A 13735-nucleotide genomic window follows, 5' to 3' on the forward strand; every position below is an offset into this window, starting at 1 on the left:
GAATCAGCCCCTCACCACCCTCTTCCCAGCCTATCCCATTTGCCATCAGAGGACCTTGGGCAGAGGCACCTCCAGTGGGTTCCTGGGTGACCTGAGACAGACACACCCACACATCTGCAGCACCCTAGGCCACAGATTCCTGGCCTTACCCCTAGGGATAGCAGGCTCGACACCACCCAACACACAGACCAGGACGCGTCTAAACCTGCCACAGAGAAAAAACCAAGACAACTAGAACCCTGCTCTGCCTTCCCGTTCAGACTGTCAGAGCACCTGCCAGGCCCAGAGAAGGGACTGACCCCACGTGAGCGGCACCCCCACCTCAGACCTTTGGAGGAACCCTGAGGATCAGGAGCCCTCCTTTTGGGTGCTGGCTCTGCCCTGACCTCGGGGTGCCTCCTCGGCAAATCACTGAACCCAGCAGGGCCTGTTTGGCCATCTTAAAATAAAGGAGCTGGACCTGGCTCACAGGTCCACAGTGCTGACAAGAGTGTGATCAGGAAGGAGTTAACAGAGGCCAGACTCTGGGTCAGGAAGGGTTAATCTGGGGGGTGGGGGTGGAGGCTCTCTCTGCTTTTCCTGTGGAGAGTGAGGTTTGGCTGCCACCAAAGTTACTTCTAGTCCCTGCTGTCCCTCCTGCCCTCAGTCTGGACCTGCCCAGGGACCCCTGCAATTCAGCCTCCCCACGCAGAAGTGAGTGCATCCTGAGCCCAGAGCTGGGGTGGGAGAGGACCCAGGGGTCCAAGGGCAGGGAGGTTGGTGCCAAGCCACTGAGCCTGGAAGACAGCCCACATCGAGAGAGCTGAAGCTTTGGGCAGCGTTGGGACCACTAACTCCAGGACTGGGAGAAGGTGGGCAGAGGGGTGGTGAGGCTGAGGACCACTGCCAGGCTTCTAGGGTGGGACGTCTGCGGCTGGGCACCCAGGCCAGCCCAGAAGGCAGGGAGGAGGCAGTGGACAGTAGACTATTTTGGTTCTTGTGTTTAGGGACTTTTTATAGTCTCCCTGCTCAGAGCTGGGGAGGAGGGGACAGAGGGCACTTATAAAGTCAAACACGGTGCCCTCCTGGGACCTTGGAACCTGACCCACTGCCCAGTATAGTCCCTGGGAGGCAGGGAGGGAACACTGCCAGGCTCTCCTTGGTGCCTGGGTTCCCAGTCCCCAACTGCCTATGGGCAGACTTACACTAGATGCACTTATGCTAGACTAGACTTACACTAGATGGTGGAGTCAGGGGTGGGCTGGGGTTGGGGGGGATCTCTGCCCCAAGGCCTCTCATGGCCCCCTCCCCACTTCCCTGGCTAATTCCGGTCCTTTGTTGCCTCCAGATCCAAGGTCCCTTCAGTCCCCAGAACTTGGGAGGAAGGGGGAGATGGGGGGGAGGGGGGAGGCACGTGGGTGGCCCCTTCTGTTACTGCCAAGAGAACTGTCAGCTCTTGATTTACAACCCCTCCTCACCCTTTTCCCCAGCAGAAGGGAGGTGAAGGGTCAGAGGTCTCAGGATGAAAAAGGGGCAAGGACCCTGAGGGCAGATTTCTGGGAGTGCAGGTTACTGGGAAGAATTAGTGGAAGGCACTTTTTAGTGAGGCAAGGGGCCCATGTCTAACGGAAATTGTTTGGTTTTTATAGCAGTAGGAATAGAAGCAACATATCAGAGGGAAGTTCTGATAGGCAAGTGAGTGATCCAGTCTGAACTTAGCTCTGGACTGCAAGGCAAGAGATCTGGGTTCCAGTGCAGGCCCCTAACTCTCAGTGTGACTGTGCATGCCCCTCCTCTCTAGGCCAGTTTCCTCCTCTATGAAATAGAAATGCAGAGGTTAGACAAGGTGATGTTTACAGTTTGGCCTTCTGGAATCTCCTTGGTGAGGGCACAGAATGCCTGGCAGTAGCTAGCTGACATGGCCTGGGGACCATCTCCCTCTCCTTCCCAGATGGCCCTGCTGGGCCTGGGCGGGGCAGTTGGCTGCAATTACTGGAGGCTTCTACCCTGTGGTTATATCCCTGACCTCGGTGTTTGGGGGCGGGAAGGGTGGACCCTGCTGGAGCCAGCCTGTGGCTGGGAGCCTCCTTGTCTTGGGCTCAAAGCTGCTGGGTTGGGAAGAGGTATTTTTTCCGGTTCAGGCCACTTTCGAGAATTGGGCCGGGACCAGCCCTATTTCCTTTTCCAAGTGTCCTGCTTACTGATATCTGCTTGCATGACCCTGTGGCCAGACTGGGGCACCCTCAAAGGGGCATATATTTCAGCGTGGCCAAGGAGCCCCTCCTCATGTCTCTGAAGGATGGGAGAGGGGATGGCCTGAGCCTCTGCTCCCTGGACATGGCACCAGCGGACTTGGATGTGGGAGGGGTGGCTGACTGATCCCATACCGAGGCATGCCTGCAGAAGAGGGCCAGGGACATCTCCTACCTTCTCCCTGACCATTCCTCTCTCCCTGCAGTCCCCACAGAGCGCAAGCCAATTGCACTTGGCTCCTTGGCTGGCTACATACCTCCAGCGGCTTATGGGGCACTGCCCGGCCCAGCTCTGCTAAAATGCTCCTGGCCTCTCCCTCCACCCCCTCCAGGGGACGGACCCCTAGCGCCGTGGAGAGGCTGGAGGCCGACAAAGCCAAGTATGTCAAGACGCACCAGGTGATAGCGCGGCGACAGGAGCCAGCCCTGCGCGGGGGTCCCGGGCCACTCACCCCGCACCCCTGCAATGAGCTGGGGCCCTCTGCATCGCCCAGGACGCCCAGGCCCGCCCGCCGGGGCAGCGGCAGGAGGCTACCGAGGCCTGACTCCCTCATTTTCTACCGCCAGAAGCGGGACTGCAAGGCTTCAGTGAACAAGGAGAACGCTAAGGGCCAGGGACTGGTCCGGCGCCTCTTCCTGGGCGCCCCCCGAGACGCCGCCCCAAGCAGCCCCGGCCCCACAGAGAGACCCGCGGTTCCTGGGGCTTGGGCTGCGCCTCAAGATGACGCGGAAGCGGCGGGAAAGCGGGCGCTGTGCCCCACGTGCTCGCTGCCCCTGTCGGAGAAGGAGCGCTTCTTCAACTACTGCGGCCTGGAGCGCGCGCTGGTAGAGGTGCTGGGCGCCGAGCGCTTCTCTCCGCAGAGCTGGGGCGCCGACACCAGCCCGCAGACCGGAACTTCCCCGCCACCGGGCTCTGGGGACGCCAGTGACTGGACATCCAGCGACGGGGGCCCAGGCGGCCCGGACTGCGCGGGCGGCGGCGGCGGCTCGGAGGCAGCGGGCTCGGCGCGGGACGGGCGCCCGGCGGTGTCGGTGGTAGAGCGCAACGCGCGCGTCATCCAGTGGTTGTACGGCTGCCAGCGCGCCCGCGGCCCGCCGCGCGAGTCCGAGGTGTGACCGCGGCCACTCGGGAGCCAGCTCCCGGGAAGTCTGAAGCGCGGGGCGCCTTTGCGCAAGCCCCTCCCTCCGGAACTCAGTTTCTCCATCTGAACCTTGGGGAGATGGGACAAGATGATCTCGAAGGCCCTTCCCAGCGCATGCAGCGGAGGGGGAGAGGGCCTCGTGGCCCCTGTGGAGGCCACGGCTGCAGAGTGATGTCTGGGATGGGAGCTGAGCAAACCTGCTGAATAAAATTGAACGTTATTTCAATGGACGTGAGTTTGGATTAGGGAGCAGATGTTGAGGAAGGGGGTGAACGGGTTTGCGTGGGTTTTGGAGTGTGTGACCCTGGGCAAGCACTGAACCTCACTGGACGGAGCTGCACCCATCGGTTATTAAAGGGAGAAGGGAGAAAATAAAAGTATTTTGAAGTAGTTGTAACGCGCCCTGCATATAGGAAGTGCTCAGTAAACGGTAGCCGCTTTGACTACTACAGAATCAGCACCAACACCATTGTGATCATGTTCTCCACCGACTCCCAAATAGCCCCAAACTGGCTGGCAGCTGGGAATGGCGCGTTTGGAGAGTCCTAGGAGGAGTCTACTCCAAAAATCTGGGGTTCACCGACCCTTGAAAGGCCCCCATTTTCGGAGCCTTGCTGCCTCCTTGTGGTCACTCGGTATGAAGGGCTGAGATGTGGAGGATCCGACACTGAGAACATTAAAAGGGACGACCCTTTGACCAAATTTTGCCAGCCCCCAGCTTCACATCCTGCCACTGCCTCCCCTTCCCTCAAGGATACACAGGTCACCTGTTTCCCTCACATGTTCCCACCTCTAAGGCTTTGTTCATGCATCTCCTCCCTTTCCTCCTCCCTTTCCCTTTCTCTCCACGCATCCTTCTAAGATTACATGTAGCCTTCGAGAAGCCTTTCTGAATTCCCCCGTTGGCCTCATCTCCTCTGAGCTCCCACGTGCAGCCCTACTTTTGTGCCTCAATTTGTCACTTTGCGTGGGACTCTGGTAGTTTAGTAAGTTCTCTCGTTAGTCTCTTTGCCTAGTACAGGGACCACGCACATAATAGGGCCCCAGGCAACGTTTGTCGGATTAAATGAAGCTGGACAGGGTAATGGAACCAGTCCTCCGGGGCTGCCCAGCTTCCTGGAAAGTTGTACCTTAAATCTAACACAGTCCTTCCTGATACCTGGGCTGTCTCTGGTCATTTCCTTCTCCTGCCCCCAGTATGTTTGTGGGCGACGGAAGTGAGGATCCCTCCAGCTGGACCCTGCCTGAGGTCTCCCACCCAAAAGCAGCCTTTCCTGATGTCCGGACAAAAGCACGCGGTGGCACGGAGTGTCGGGCCAGGGGTTTATATGAGGGGTAGGGAGGAGCGGGCGTCCAGTTCGGCCTGGCAGCTACTCGCCCTTGGGCGCGGCCTTCACCTTCATCTCGGCCAGTTTGTGGCTGAGGAAGCCCCACTTGAAGCCGGCCGCCGGGTCAGCCTCCCGCGGCTCGGCGCGCTCAGCGTCTTCCTCCGCGGCCTCGTCCCCGGGCTCGGGGTCCGGCTCCATAGCGGGTTCGGCGCCGCGCAGCATGGACGCCGCCGCCGCCTGCTGCTGCTGCCACCTGCTGGCGAACGCGTCCCAGAATCCCTGCCCGCGAGGCTCCGCCGCTGCCGCCTGCGAGGGGGGCCGCGCCGCCAGCGGGCTGCGGGAGAGGGGCGGGGTCGGGGTCGGAGCTGAGCAGTCCCGAGAGGAACCAAGGGGAGGGGGCGCCGCCGAGGGCCGAGTAGGGGTCCAGGGGAGCCGGGTGAGGCGGGAGACTGCGGTGCGGAACCGGGTCAAGTGACTAGCGCCGGGGAGCGAGGGGGCGGGTCAGGGCCTGGAGGCAAGGGGAGGGCTCAGAGGCGCGGGGAAGTGGGGCTGGGGAGGGACAGGGTCGGGGGATTAGGGTAGTGGGGAGAGGCCCGTGGAGAGAAGCTGGAGGCGGCGGGTCGGGGAAGCTGGGGGAGGAGCCCTGAGAGAGGGCGGGGCCCACGGATGCCTGGGAGAGCGGGGTGGGGGTTGCGGGTACTTAGATCCCTAGGGAGGGAAGCCTTCGGGAAGAGGCGGGGCAGGGAGCTGTCAGGTCCTGGGATTGAGAGACAGGGGGAAAGCCCAGACCAAAGGCTTAGGGGAGAGGGAAAATGGGACAGTGGATGGCGGTGGGTGGGAGACGTGGGGGGAAGGGCAGTGAAGCGGGGGTGATGGGCTTATAGTGGGAACCTCAAATCTGGGGAGAGTCCCTAGGCAACTGGGAGGGAAAGGGGATGCGTGTGGGGAGGAGGAAAGGAAACCTGGGGGCAGGAGAGATGGAAGAGGGGGCCCTAGGAGAAAGGAATAGAGTTGGGGGGCAGTGTGACTGGCTGGAGGAAAGGGCAGAGAAGGAATGTGAGCTAGGAGGGAGACTGAGGTCCTGGGTCTGACCCCCTAATCTTTAGCATCAAGGAGCTTCTAAAATAGTGGTTCTCAAACTAGTGTGCCTCAGGGTCCTCAGGGAAGTTGTGAAAATAGATAGATCCCAGGCCTCGGCCCACACCAGCTGAATCCGAATCTCTGAAGGAAGGTCCAGGAATTTGTGCTTGTCACAAGCTCCCTTGGAGGATGAGGGTTTAGACAATATTTGGGAACCACTGATCTGGATCCCCTTCTGTTGCAAACACCTAAAGGTATTCTCCTCTGTTCCCTGGTTCTAGGGAGATTGCCCCTCCCAAGTGGGTGGGGAGAGACAGCCCATAAATACCTTCCAGCACCTCAATCCCAACAGCTGGTAGATTCCTCCCAGGATCTAACCTAATCTCCCAGATATTCTGGTTTGGCCTCTTTCCTGCTGACAGGAAACAGAAACAGCATGGGGCTGTACCTCCCCAGCCCTCTGTGGTCAGAAAGACAGACCAGAAGGAAAGGACATGGCAGAAGGGGGACCCCAGGCCCCTTCCAGAACCACCCCAAACACACACACACACACACACACACACATACTGGTCAGCACAGGGCTCCGGTGGCAGCAGCTTGTCCTCATCTTCTTTGTTAAACAGAGATGACATTGTCAGCCAGCCTTTCACCCCGACCCCCTGAACCTGGGAGGGGGGCTGCGAGTCAGGGAAGGGTCCCCGCACAACCTCCCAGGACTCCATAGCAACCTCTGCCAGGATCCCTAGGGTTGAGGTGGAAGAAGGGAGAACTCACCCGGCGGGCCAGCTGTGACATGGCATTGGAGGCCTCCTCAGTTGGTTCTGCCTTCTCAGACTCCACTAACGCTGGGTTCTCCCTCTGGGACACAAGACCCCCCACCCAGTGTGAGAGAGACCCCAGAGGAGCAGGACCTCCTTCCCCCACTGGTAGCCCAGTACACAGAGACCAGGCACCCCAAACCCTGCAGAACTAAACACACACCTATACACCTCACACCTCCACAAAGGCACATGTGAATGCGTTCCGATATATACCTCTACACTAAGCTACCAGTCACACATACCCGTATAGTAAATCCCCACAGACAACCGTGAGTGCACTTACCCGCCCACCCACAGCCACATCCATACACACCGAAAACACAAGGACAAGGACATACATGCTGATGCAGACACACACCTGTACATGAGCATGCCTCCACATGGCTACAGCTTTTCACCTGTACATAAATGTATGTGCTGTGAGGCACCTATACAAGGACATGCATACCGTTATACCATTCTCACCTGTGCACTTATACGACTGCAGACAGCTGCACAGAGGCCCACCCACAGCACACAAAACCTCTCTACCCATCCAGACACCCAAACACATATACTATACTAACATAATGCCTGCAAATGCCTACATAGAGGCACACAGGCATAGACTCCTGCCCAAAGTGTTCACACCTGCACATACACCTTCACTGGGGATTCCACACAGACGCCCATCCCAGCACTCACCCACAGACACTTCTACACAAGCCTAGCCTTGGACACCAACCTGTCTAGATATATATTTATTGATACATACACCTGTGATGTATGTGCCCCTGCCACATCTGTTTGTATAACTGCCACTTATCACAGTCTCTAGACATAAGACCATTCCCAGTTTTTAGAGACAGGGTCTCACTCTTTCCCCCAGCCTGGAATACAGTGGTATGATCATAGATCACTGCGCCTCAAACTCCTAGGCTGAAGTGATCCTCCTGCCTCAGCCTCCCAAATCTTTGGGACTACAGGTGTGCACCACCAGGCCTGGCTAATTAAAAAAAAATTTTTTTTTTTTTTTTAGCGATGGGGTCTCGCTATGTTGTCCAGGCTGGTCTCAAACTCCTGGCCTCAAGTGATCCTCCCACCTCAGCCTCCTGAGTTGCTGGGATTACAAGTGTGAGCCACCATGCTGGCTTTTTTGGTTTTCTCAATGTCAGAACAAAGCATGCTCTAAGTATGGCTTTCATCTGATGCTGCTGCAGTAACTTTCAGAGGACAAGTGCCACTTCCCCTACCTCCAGTAATAGGGGGCTCAATACCTCATTCCCATTTCTGCTCAGCTCTGCCCATTAGAAAGTTGTGTCAACCTAAGTGTACCCTGTGTGGCTATTGCCCCCTGGTCCTCTTCTATGGGCAGCCTTGGATTTTTGGAGACAGTGACCACTCATCCCATGGCTCCAGGTCTTCTCTTCTTCAGTTTCCTTGAATGTCCTAGCTTTCTGACACTGCACCATGCTCTACCGTCCCTGAGTATGCCAATGGCTTCTGCATAAGTGTACCCCCCTCTCTTTCTCAGAGCCCATCTCATGCCCTACTTTGTACTTCTCACTCCTGCTGTCCCTCTGCCCATGCCCCACCCAGCACTCACAGATGGTACCCACCTCCTCTGTCAAGTCCTCCTCAGATTCCCCAGTCAGGGTCTGTAGCACTTTGGACTTATAGGTTTTCCAGAAGGCCTGGTTCATGGCTGCTGGGGCAAGGGGCCTGGCACCAAGGCACAGGAAGGTGGTGACTCAGTGGGCACCAGTGGGTCTGGCTCTAGGAACTTGGTGAGGCCAAGAGCCTGTTCCAGGGATCAGGTGACTTCATTAAAGATGCACCAGCCTTCCTAGCTGGCACAGTGCCCAGCAGGTGAACCTGATCCAAAGGAGTCTGGGGTGGGGGAGGATATAGCAGGCTTTCACCACCTCAGCCCCTTGTCTTGACCCATATTGGTCAAGAATAATGAAGGCATCTCTCTAAGAGAGGCTTCCTTCCTGGGCCTAGGAGTACTTGAGGTCGCTGATCCCTTAGAATGGCTTCAGAAAAATCCTCTTCTGTTCACAAAATCCTTAGGTCTAGGACCCACACTGGGGCTCTTGTGACTAGCCAAAGCAGCTGTGCCCCACCCTGAGTCCACTCAGCCTCGGTGAACTGGAGTGGGATGGTCCCCAGGGCCCCAGTCGGCACTCTGGGCTTACATTTCACTGCTTTGTCTGGGCTGGAAACTGATTCCTCTCCCCAGGGATGCACGTGCCTGTCTCCCTATTTCCTGGCAACAGATTCCAAAAAGCTGGAGCCCCTGAATTATTGCTGAGCTCCCCTGGTCCCTTCCCGTGGAGTTGGCTCTGGACAGCCTGGGAGGCACCAGGCTCTCGTGAATGGGGAGAAGCCCGCTGGCCCTCTCCCCACTCTGAGCACACAACACCTAGGCGTCTCTCTGCCTTTGCTGCCAGCCCACTCCTGGGATTCCAGGGCTCCGAAAAAGGAGGCAAAGACGGAGAGGTCTTTCTATGAGCACCTCTTCTTCTTGTGAGAGGAGCTGACCCCTCTGAATTCTGACAGGACGTCTGACTACCGCGATCTCTGGGAGGAACACCCCTGCCTCATGGATTTGGCTGGGGGGTGGATGGAGGATGGAGACCCAAGGGAATAACTGGGGAGTCGGGAGAAGTGGTGAGGACTTTGTCGGGAACTGGAGATATCTCGGGAAGTCCTGCTGCGGCTGGGATTCCAAACTCATTCACTCTCAGTCATTTATTCATTTATTCACGTCACAGACATTTATCAGTGCCTTCCAGAGATGTTTAAAGCGTCGCACCCCCACCGCGGAGTCTAAGGTCTGGGAACCAGGAAGGGATGACAGGGCCAGAGGATGGCGTGGAGATACGTCAGGCCAGGCCGGAGCGGGCAGGGCAGCGGTGCAGTCGCGAAGCCCCCGGTGTCCCACCCCGCCGCTCCCCAGCCAGGGTCCGCGCGCGGCGGTGCCCTCCCGCTGGCAAACTTCGTCAGGCCGCGCCTGGAGCTCCGACGCTGACGGCCGCGGGCGCCTGGGGGCGCTCAAGCCGCTGGCCGCGCGAGTGACGTCATCAGAGGCGGTCGGGCTGAGCCTGCCGCGCCCCCCGGCGTCGCGTGACGTCGTTGAGCGGTCCGGAAGCTCCCGCACGTGTGCTCCCTGCTCTGCTCCCGGCCCCTTGGCCCGGCTGTCACCGGCCATGGGTCGCTCCCGCCGGACAGGCGCGCACCGAGCTCACTCCCTAGCTCGCCAGATGAAGGCGAAGCGGCGGCGGCCGGACCTGGATGAGATTCACCGCGAGCTGCGGCCGCCGGGTCCCGCACGGCCCCTGCCCGACCGGGACGCCGAGCCCGACCCTGACTTGCCAGGGGGAGGCCTGCATCGCTGTCTGGCCTGCGCGTGAGTCCGGGCGGGGCCTGGCTTGGAGGAGGGTCTGCGGTATGGGCTGGGACATGTGAGGTCCGGGCCCCGGGGACCTCTTGGGATCCCTGGGTCTGCCCGCCTGCCATTCCTTAAGGCCAGGATCCTGGCGTCAGGGAACAAGCTAGAGTCAGGGAGATAGGCATACCTCAGAGACATCACCTCCTCACCCTCTTCCTCACCCCCATCCCTACAGGAGATACTTCATCGATTCTGCCACCCTGAAGACCCACTTCCGATCGAAAGACCACAAGAAAAGGTATGAAGGAGTAAGGAGGATTGATGGATGGGTGCTCCGCAGGCAGCTCTCGCAGGCAGGTCTCGCACCTGTCAGCTCCCAACTCCTACTCTTCTTTCCCCCAGGCTGAAGCAGCTGAGTGTCGAGCCCTACAGTCAGGAAGAGGCCGACAGGGCAGCGGGTATGGGTTCCTATGTTCCACCCAAGCGCCTTGCAGTGCCCACAGAAGTGTCCACTGAGGTCCCTGAGATGGACACGTCTACCTGACATGGTCTGGGGATGCAGGGCAGTGGAGCTGTTCATGGACAGTGATGTATGGACTAGGCTGGGAGAGAGTGTGCCAGCTTCTTTTGGCCCTGGGTTTGGGGAGTGGATAGCCTCTTCTGGGTGCCCTGCCCCCAATAAAGGAACTGGACAAAGAGGGCTTGCCTCTGACTGTCTAAATTCCAGGGCACTGCTCCAAACTCCTGCCTTGGAAGGGTTTCTCTACTACTTAATATGTATAGGCCCCTGGGTGTCTATTCCCCACTTGGTCCAGCTTTGGAACCTGCATCCCCGCCTTCCCTCTGGGATCCTAGTATCTGATTCAGAGCCCCCAGACAAAACCCAGGTGCAGTGTGGAGTGAGGGAGTAGGGCCAGATTTATTCTCCCTACTCCGATGAGGGCGCAGACTGATCCCCAGAAAAGAAGTGGGCTCCTGAGATTGCAGCCCCCTCCCTTAGTCACTTACCCCCAGGGCCCAGGTGAGAGGCTCTCTGATGCGTCATGGGGCCTGTGGTGGCCGCCGCCGCTGCCCCACCATCTTCCAGACAGCATAGCAGGAGCCGCCCAGCCCGAGGACAGCCAGCAGTGTAGCCACAACCCCAGCCAGCGGACTCCGGGGCTCTGCCTTCAGCTCCCCGGCTACCTGCATCTGGGGGTGCACAGCGGGTGCGCCTGAGGGGTCATTGAGACTTCTGGGAAGATAGGGAGTGGGAAGGGGCTGAGAAGCTGCAGCTAGGTGAAGGAGACATGGACACCATTGCTGCCCCAGGGAGATTCCACCCCAATCCTCTCGCTTCACTGCCCATCTGGGCCCCGGCTGCTCAGGCGGCAGGGAACGTGACAGCCTGGCTGTTGAGGGTGTCAGACCAGCCATGGTAGGGGGCGGAAGGGGGTCAATGGCGCCAGAAGCCATCCATCAGGGTACTTACCTGTAGCACCCGGAAATAGCCAGGGGTCAAACGTCGAAATCGCATGGTGGGGGGCACTGGTCTCTCTGGCGGCCTGTGGGGTGGGAGCGGACATGAGGACCATTGGTGTTCGTGATACCAAGAAGTGGAAATCAGGGTATGGGGGTCCCTGACCTCCTGTATGCAGGAGACCCATTCCCTCAGAGGATGCTCACCCGTGCCTGACCGCCCAGGTCTGGCAGGGGGCGGGGCAGCTGGACCTTTAAATCTGGTCCCTTCCCCCACTGCCTGCCATCCTGCCAGCCCCAGGAGCAGCTGTCAACAGAGATCAGCATCAGGCCTGAGCAGCACCTCCCCCATCCACCAGGGAGACCAGGCTGGGTAGGCAGGAGAGGCCTTGGCTGGCAGCGCTCAGGAGTCCCGGGCCTGGACCGGGTACTGGGCGGGCCTCCCTCAACCCTGGTCTAGGCCCTGTCCCTACCTCAGATGATTGGGTGCCACCAATCAGCATTCAGCAAAGGAGGAGGCGGTTCCCTTGTTGGCCTTACTCTCAACAGTACGCCTTTTTTACTTGGTTTCTGTGAGATCAAACTCCCCTACCTTGAGGGAGGGCTCATTTCACCTCTTCCTCCAAGACAGAATTCCTATAGGGACTTCTCTACTCTCAGTTTGGGGACAACAATAAAAGGAGATCTGCATATACCAATTAACACATTGACTGCCACACTAGAAAAAAACTTTTTTTCCCTGGGGCCGTGGTGTTTTGCTTTGTTCAAATAAAATTTGTATTATGGTGTATGGCCATGGTGTTTTGTTAGGAAAATAGAATAAATACTTCGAAGGCTGGGCAGGGTAGCTCATGCCTGTAATCCTAGCACTTTGGGAGGCCAAGGTGGGAGGATTGCTTGAGGCCTAGGGGTTCGAGACCAGCCTGGGCAATAGACCCTGTCTCTGAAAAAAAAAAAGGAAAAAAAAACTTCAAAAATAAAATGGTCCTTTCTAATTTAATGAAAAAATTGTTATTTTTGTTTTCGGTGTGTGAGTTACATGCAACTCACATGGCGCTAGAATCAGTTTTTACACTGCATGCCAATTGAGTTGTATGTGACTCACGACATACTTATTGAATTTTGTTTCGGAGAATTGAGTCTTCATATACTTCATGAGCCCCAGGCTCAAAACTAGTGTGAGTTAAATACAACTCATGGGGCAGTTAATGTATTAAGAAAGCTGTCCATGATATGTTAAAAAATACTAGCTGACTGTGCTGGGAATTGTTCTAAGCACTTTACATGTATTATCTCATTTGATACCAACTATCTTATACAATGAAAAAGTGCAATTTGCAGAATAGTATGTAGATTATCTGCATATAGAGAAAATGGAAGAATACCCAAACAGCAGTAACCCCTACTAGGGAACAGGATAGAGACATTCTGGGAAAAGGGCATGTGCTCCTTTCACTTAATAACTTTTGAAATTTTTACAGCCAATATGTAGAACCTTAATGTTCATAAAATCCTTTAAAATAGAAGCTGCCATTTACTATGCCCCTAACTGTGTAGCCCTGTCAGGTGCTGGGGGCACAGAGTAAGGCACTGCTGTGGTTGTTAGGGCCCCGGTCTTTTTAGGGAGTGAATGGGTGTAAGAGAGTGGTGGTAAGGTCTTGTTGGTTTCTCCCCTACAGGAGTGTGAGGGGCTGACTGGGTTCTCACCTCTGTATCTGGTGCCAGCTCAGGGTAGGTATTTGATGAAATTGGGATCTGTGTCTACCAAACACCATGACAAAGGCTCTATTAGAACTTAGTGGACTTTCCCAGAATGCCTTGAGGAGGCTGCTATACAAAGAGGCAAAAATGTTAAAGAAGGGTGCAGCACAGAATATACGAGAGACACAGTACAGGGTGTAAGGATGTGAGGCAAAGGACAAAGCCAGATGTACAAACAGTGTGATTTATGAAAACAAATAAATAAATGAAATAATAAAACAAAGGAGAAAGCCAGAGAGGTGAGGAAGGTGTTGCAAATTTGGAGCCCGCTGGTTGACAAAGGTGGCAAGGCCGGTGACCTGGAGAGCTGGAGTCTGTCCCCCTTGAAGGAAGAAGCTGCTGATCCACTCTTGCTGTTTGATGCCAAATGTAAAGGTGAAATTGGATCACCAGAGCTGACCAAGTTCCAGAGGAGCTGGAGATCTCAGTTTGAATGTGAAATTGTTAAATGACAACAACTATGTGGGCCACCTGTGGACCAAATTCAGACTTGGGTCCCCGGTTACAGGTAAGATCATGACAGGCTTTTAAGGCTGGATGT

At 56.8% G+C, this 13735-nt stretch overlaps 3 protein-coding genes across 3 annotated transcripts; 2 read left to right on the forward strand and 1 right to left on the reverse strand.

The window, feature by feature from the left end:
- The first annotated feature begins 2516 nt into the window (after nucleotides 1-2516).
- On the forward strand, nucleotides 2517-3564 carry FAM110D (family with sequence similarity 110 member D). The gene has a single exon (XM_069477490.1). It carries the CDS (start codon nucleotides 2532-2534, stop codon nucleotides 3345-3347), a length of 816 nt encoding a protein of 271 aa, XP_069333591.1. The 5' UTR covers nucleotides 2517-2531; the 3' UTR covers nucleotides 3348-3564.
- Nucleotides 3565-4682: 1118 nt separating this feature from the next.
- Nucleotides 4683-8734, reverse strand: C8H1orf232 (chromosome 8 C1orf232 homolog). Its single transcript, XM_069477491.1, has 4 exons — nucleotides 8201-8734; nucleotides 6556-6639; nucleotides 6349-6446; nucleotides 4683-5035 (listed from the first exon to the last, which is right to left on the reverse strand). The coding sequence occupies exons 1-4, from the start codon at nucleotides 8282-8284 to the stop codon at nucleotides 4744-4746; spliced, it is 558 nt and encodes a 185-aa protein (XP_069333592.1). The 5' UTR covers nucleotides 8285-8734; the 3' UTR covers nucleotides 4683-4743.
- Nucleotides 8735-9721: 987 nt separating this feature from the next.
- On the forward strand, nucleotides 9722-10674 carry ZNF593 (zinc finger protein 593). The gene is made up of 3 exons (XM_069477492.1): nucleotides 9722-9993; nucleotides 10211-10273; nucleotides 10378-10674. The coding sequence occupies exons 1-3, from the start codon at nucleotides 9794-9796 to the stop codon at nucleotides 10517-10519; spliced, it is 405 nt and encodes a 134-aa protein (XP_069333593.1). The 5' UTR covers nucleotides 9722-9793; the 3' UTR covers nucleotides 10520-10674.
- The last annotated feature ends 3061 nt before the right edge of the window (nucleotides 10675-13735 follow it).

The sequence above is a fragment of the Eulemur rufifrons genome, chromosome 8, assembly GCF_041146395.1.
Source record: "Eulemur rufifrons isolate Redbay chromosome 8, OSU_ERuf_1, whole genome shotgun sequence".
NCBI lineage: Eukaryota > Metazoa > Chordata > Mammalia > Primates > Lemuridae > Eulemur > Eulemur rufifrons.

Excerpts from the sequence above, each read along its gene's own strand:
- ZNF593 (XM_069477492.1), top strand. The coding sequence starts at position 9,794 with ATGGGTCGCTCCCGCCGGACAGGCGCGCACCGAGCTCACTCCCTAGCT. Across the intron at positions 9,994-10,210 it reads CATCGCTGTCTGGCCTGCGC|GAGATACTTCATCGATTCTG; the intron begins GTGAGTCCGGGC and ends CCATCCCTACAG. Across the intron at positions 10,274-10,377 it reads TCGAAAGACCACAAGAAAAG|GCTGAAGCAGCTGAGTGTCG; the intron begins GTATGAAGGAGT and ends TCTTTCCCCCAG.
- C8H1orf232 (XM_069477491.1), bottom strand. The coding sequence starts at position 8,284 with ATGAACCAGGCCTTCTGGAAAACCTATAAGTCCAAAGTGCTACAGACC. Across the intron at positions 6,640-8,200 it reads AGGAGGACTTGACAGAGGAG|AGGGAGAACCCAGCGTTAGT; the intron begins GTGGGTACCATC and ends CTTGTGTCCCAG. Across the intron at positions 6,447-6,555 it reads TGTCACAGCTGGCCCGCCGG|GTTCAGGGGGTCGGGGTGAA; the intron begins GTGAGTTCTCCC and ends CCCCCCTCCCAG.
- FAM110D (XM_069477490.1), top strand. The coding sequence starts at position 2,532 with ATGCTCCTGGCCTCTCCCTCCACCCCCTCCAGGGGACGGACCCCTAGC.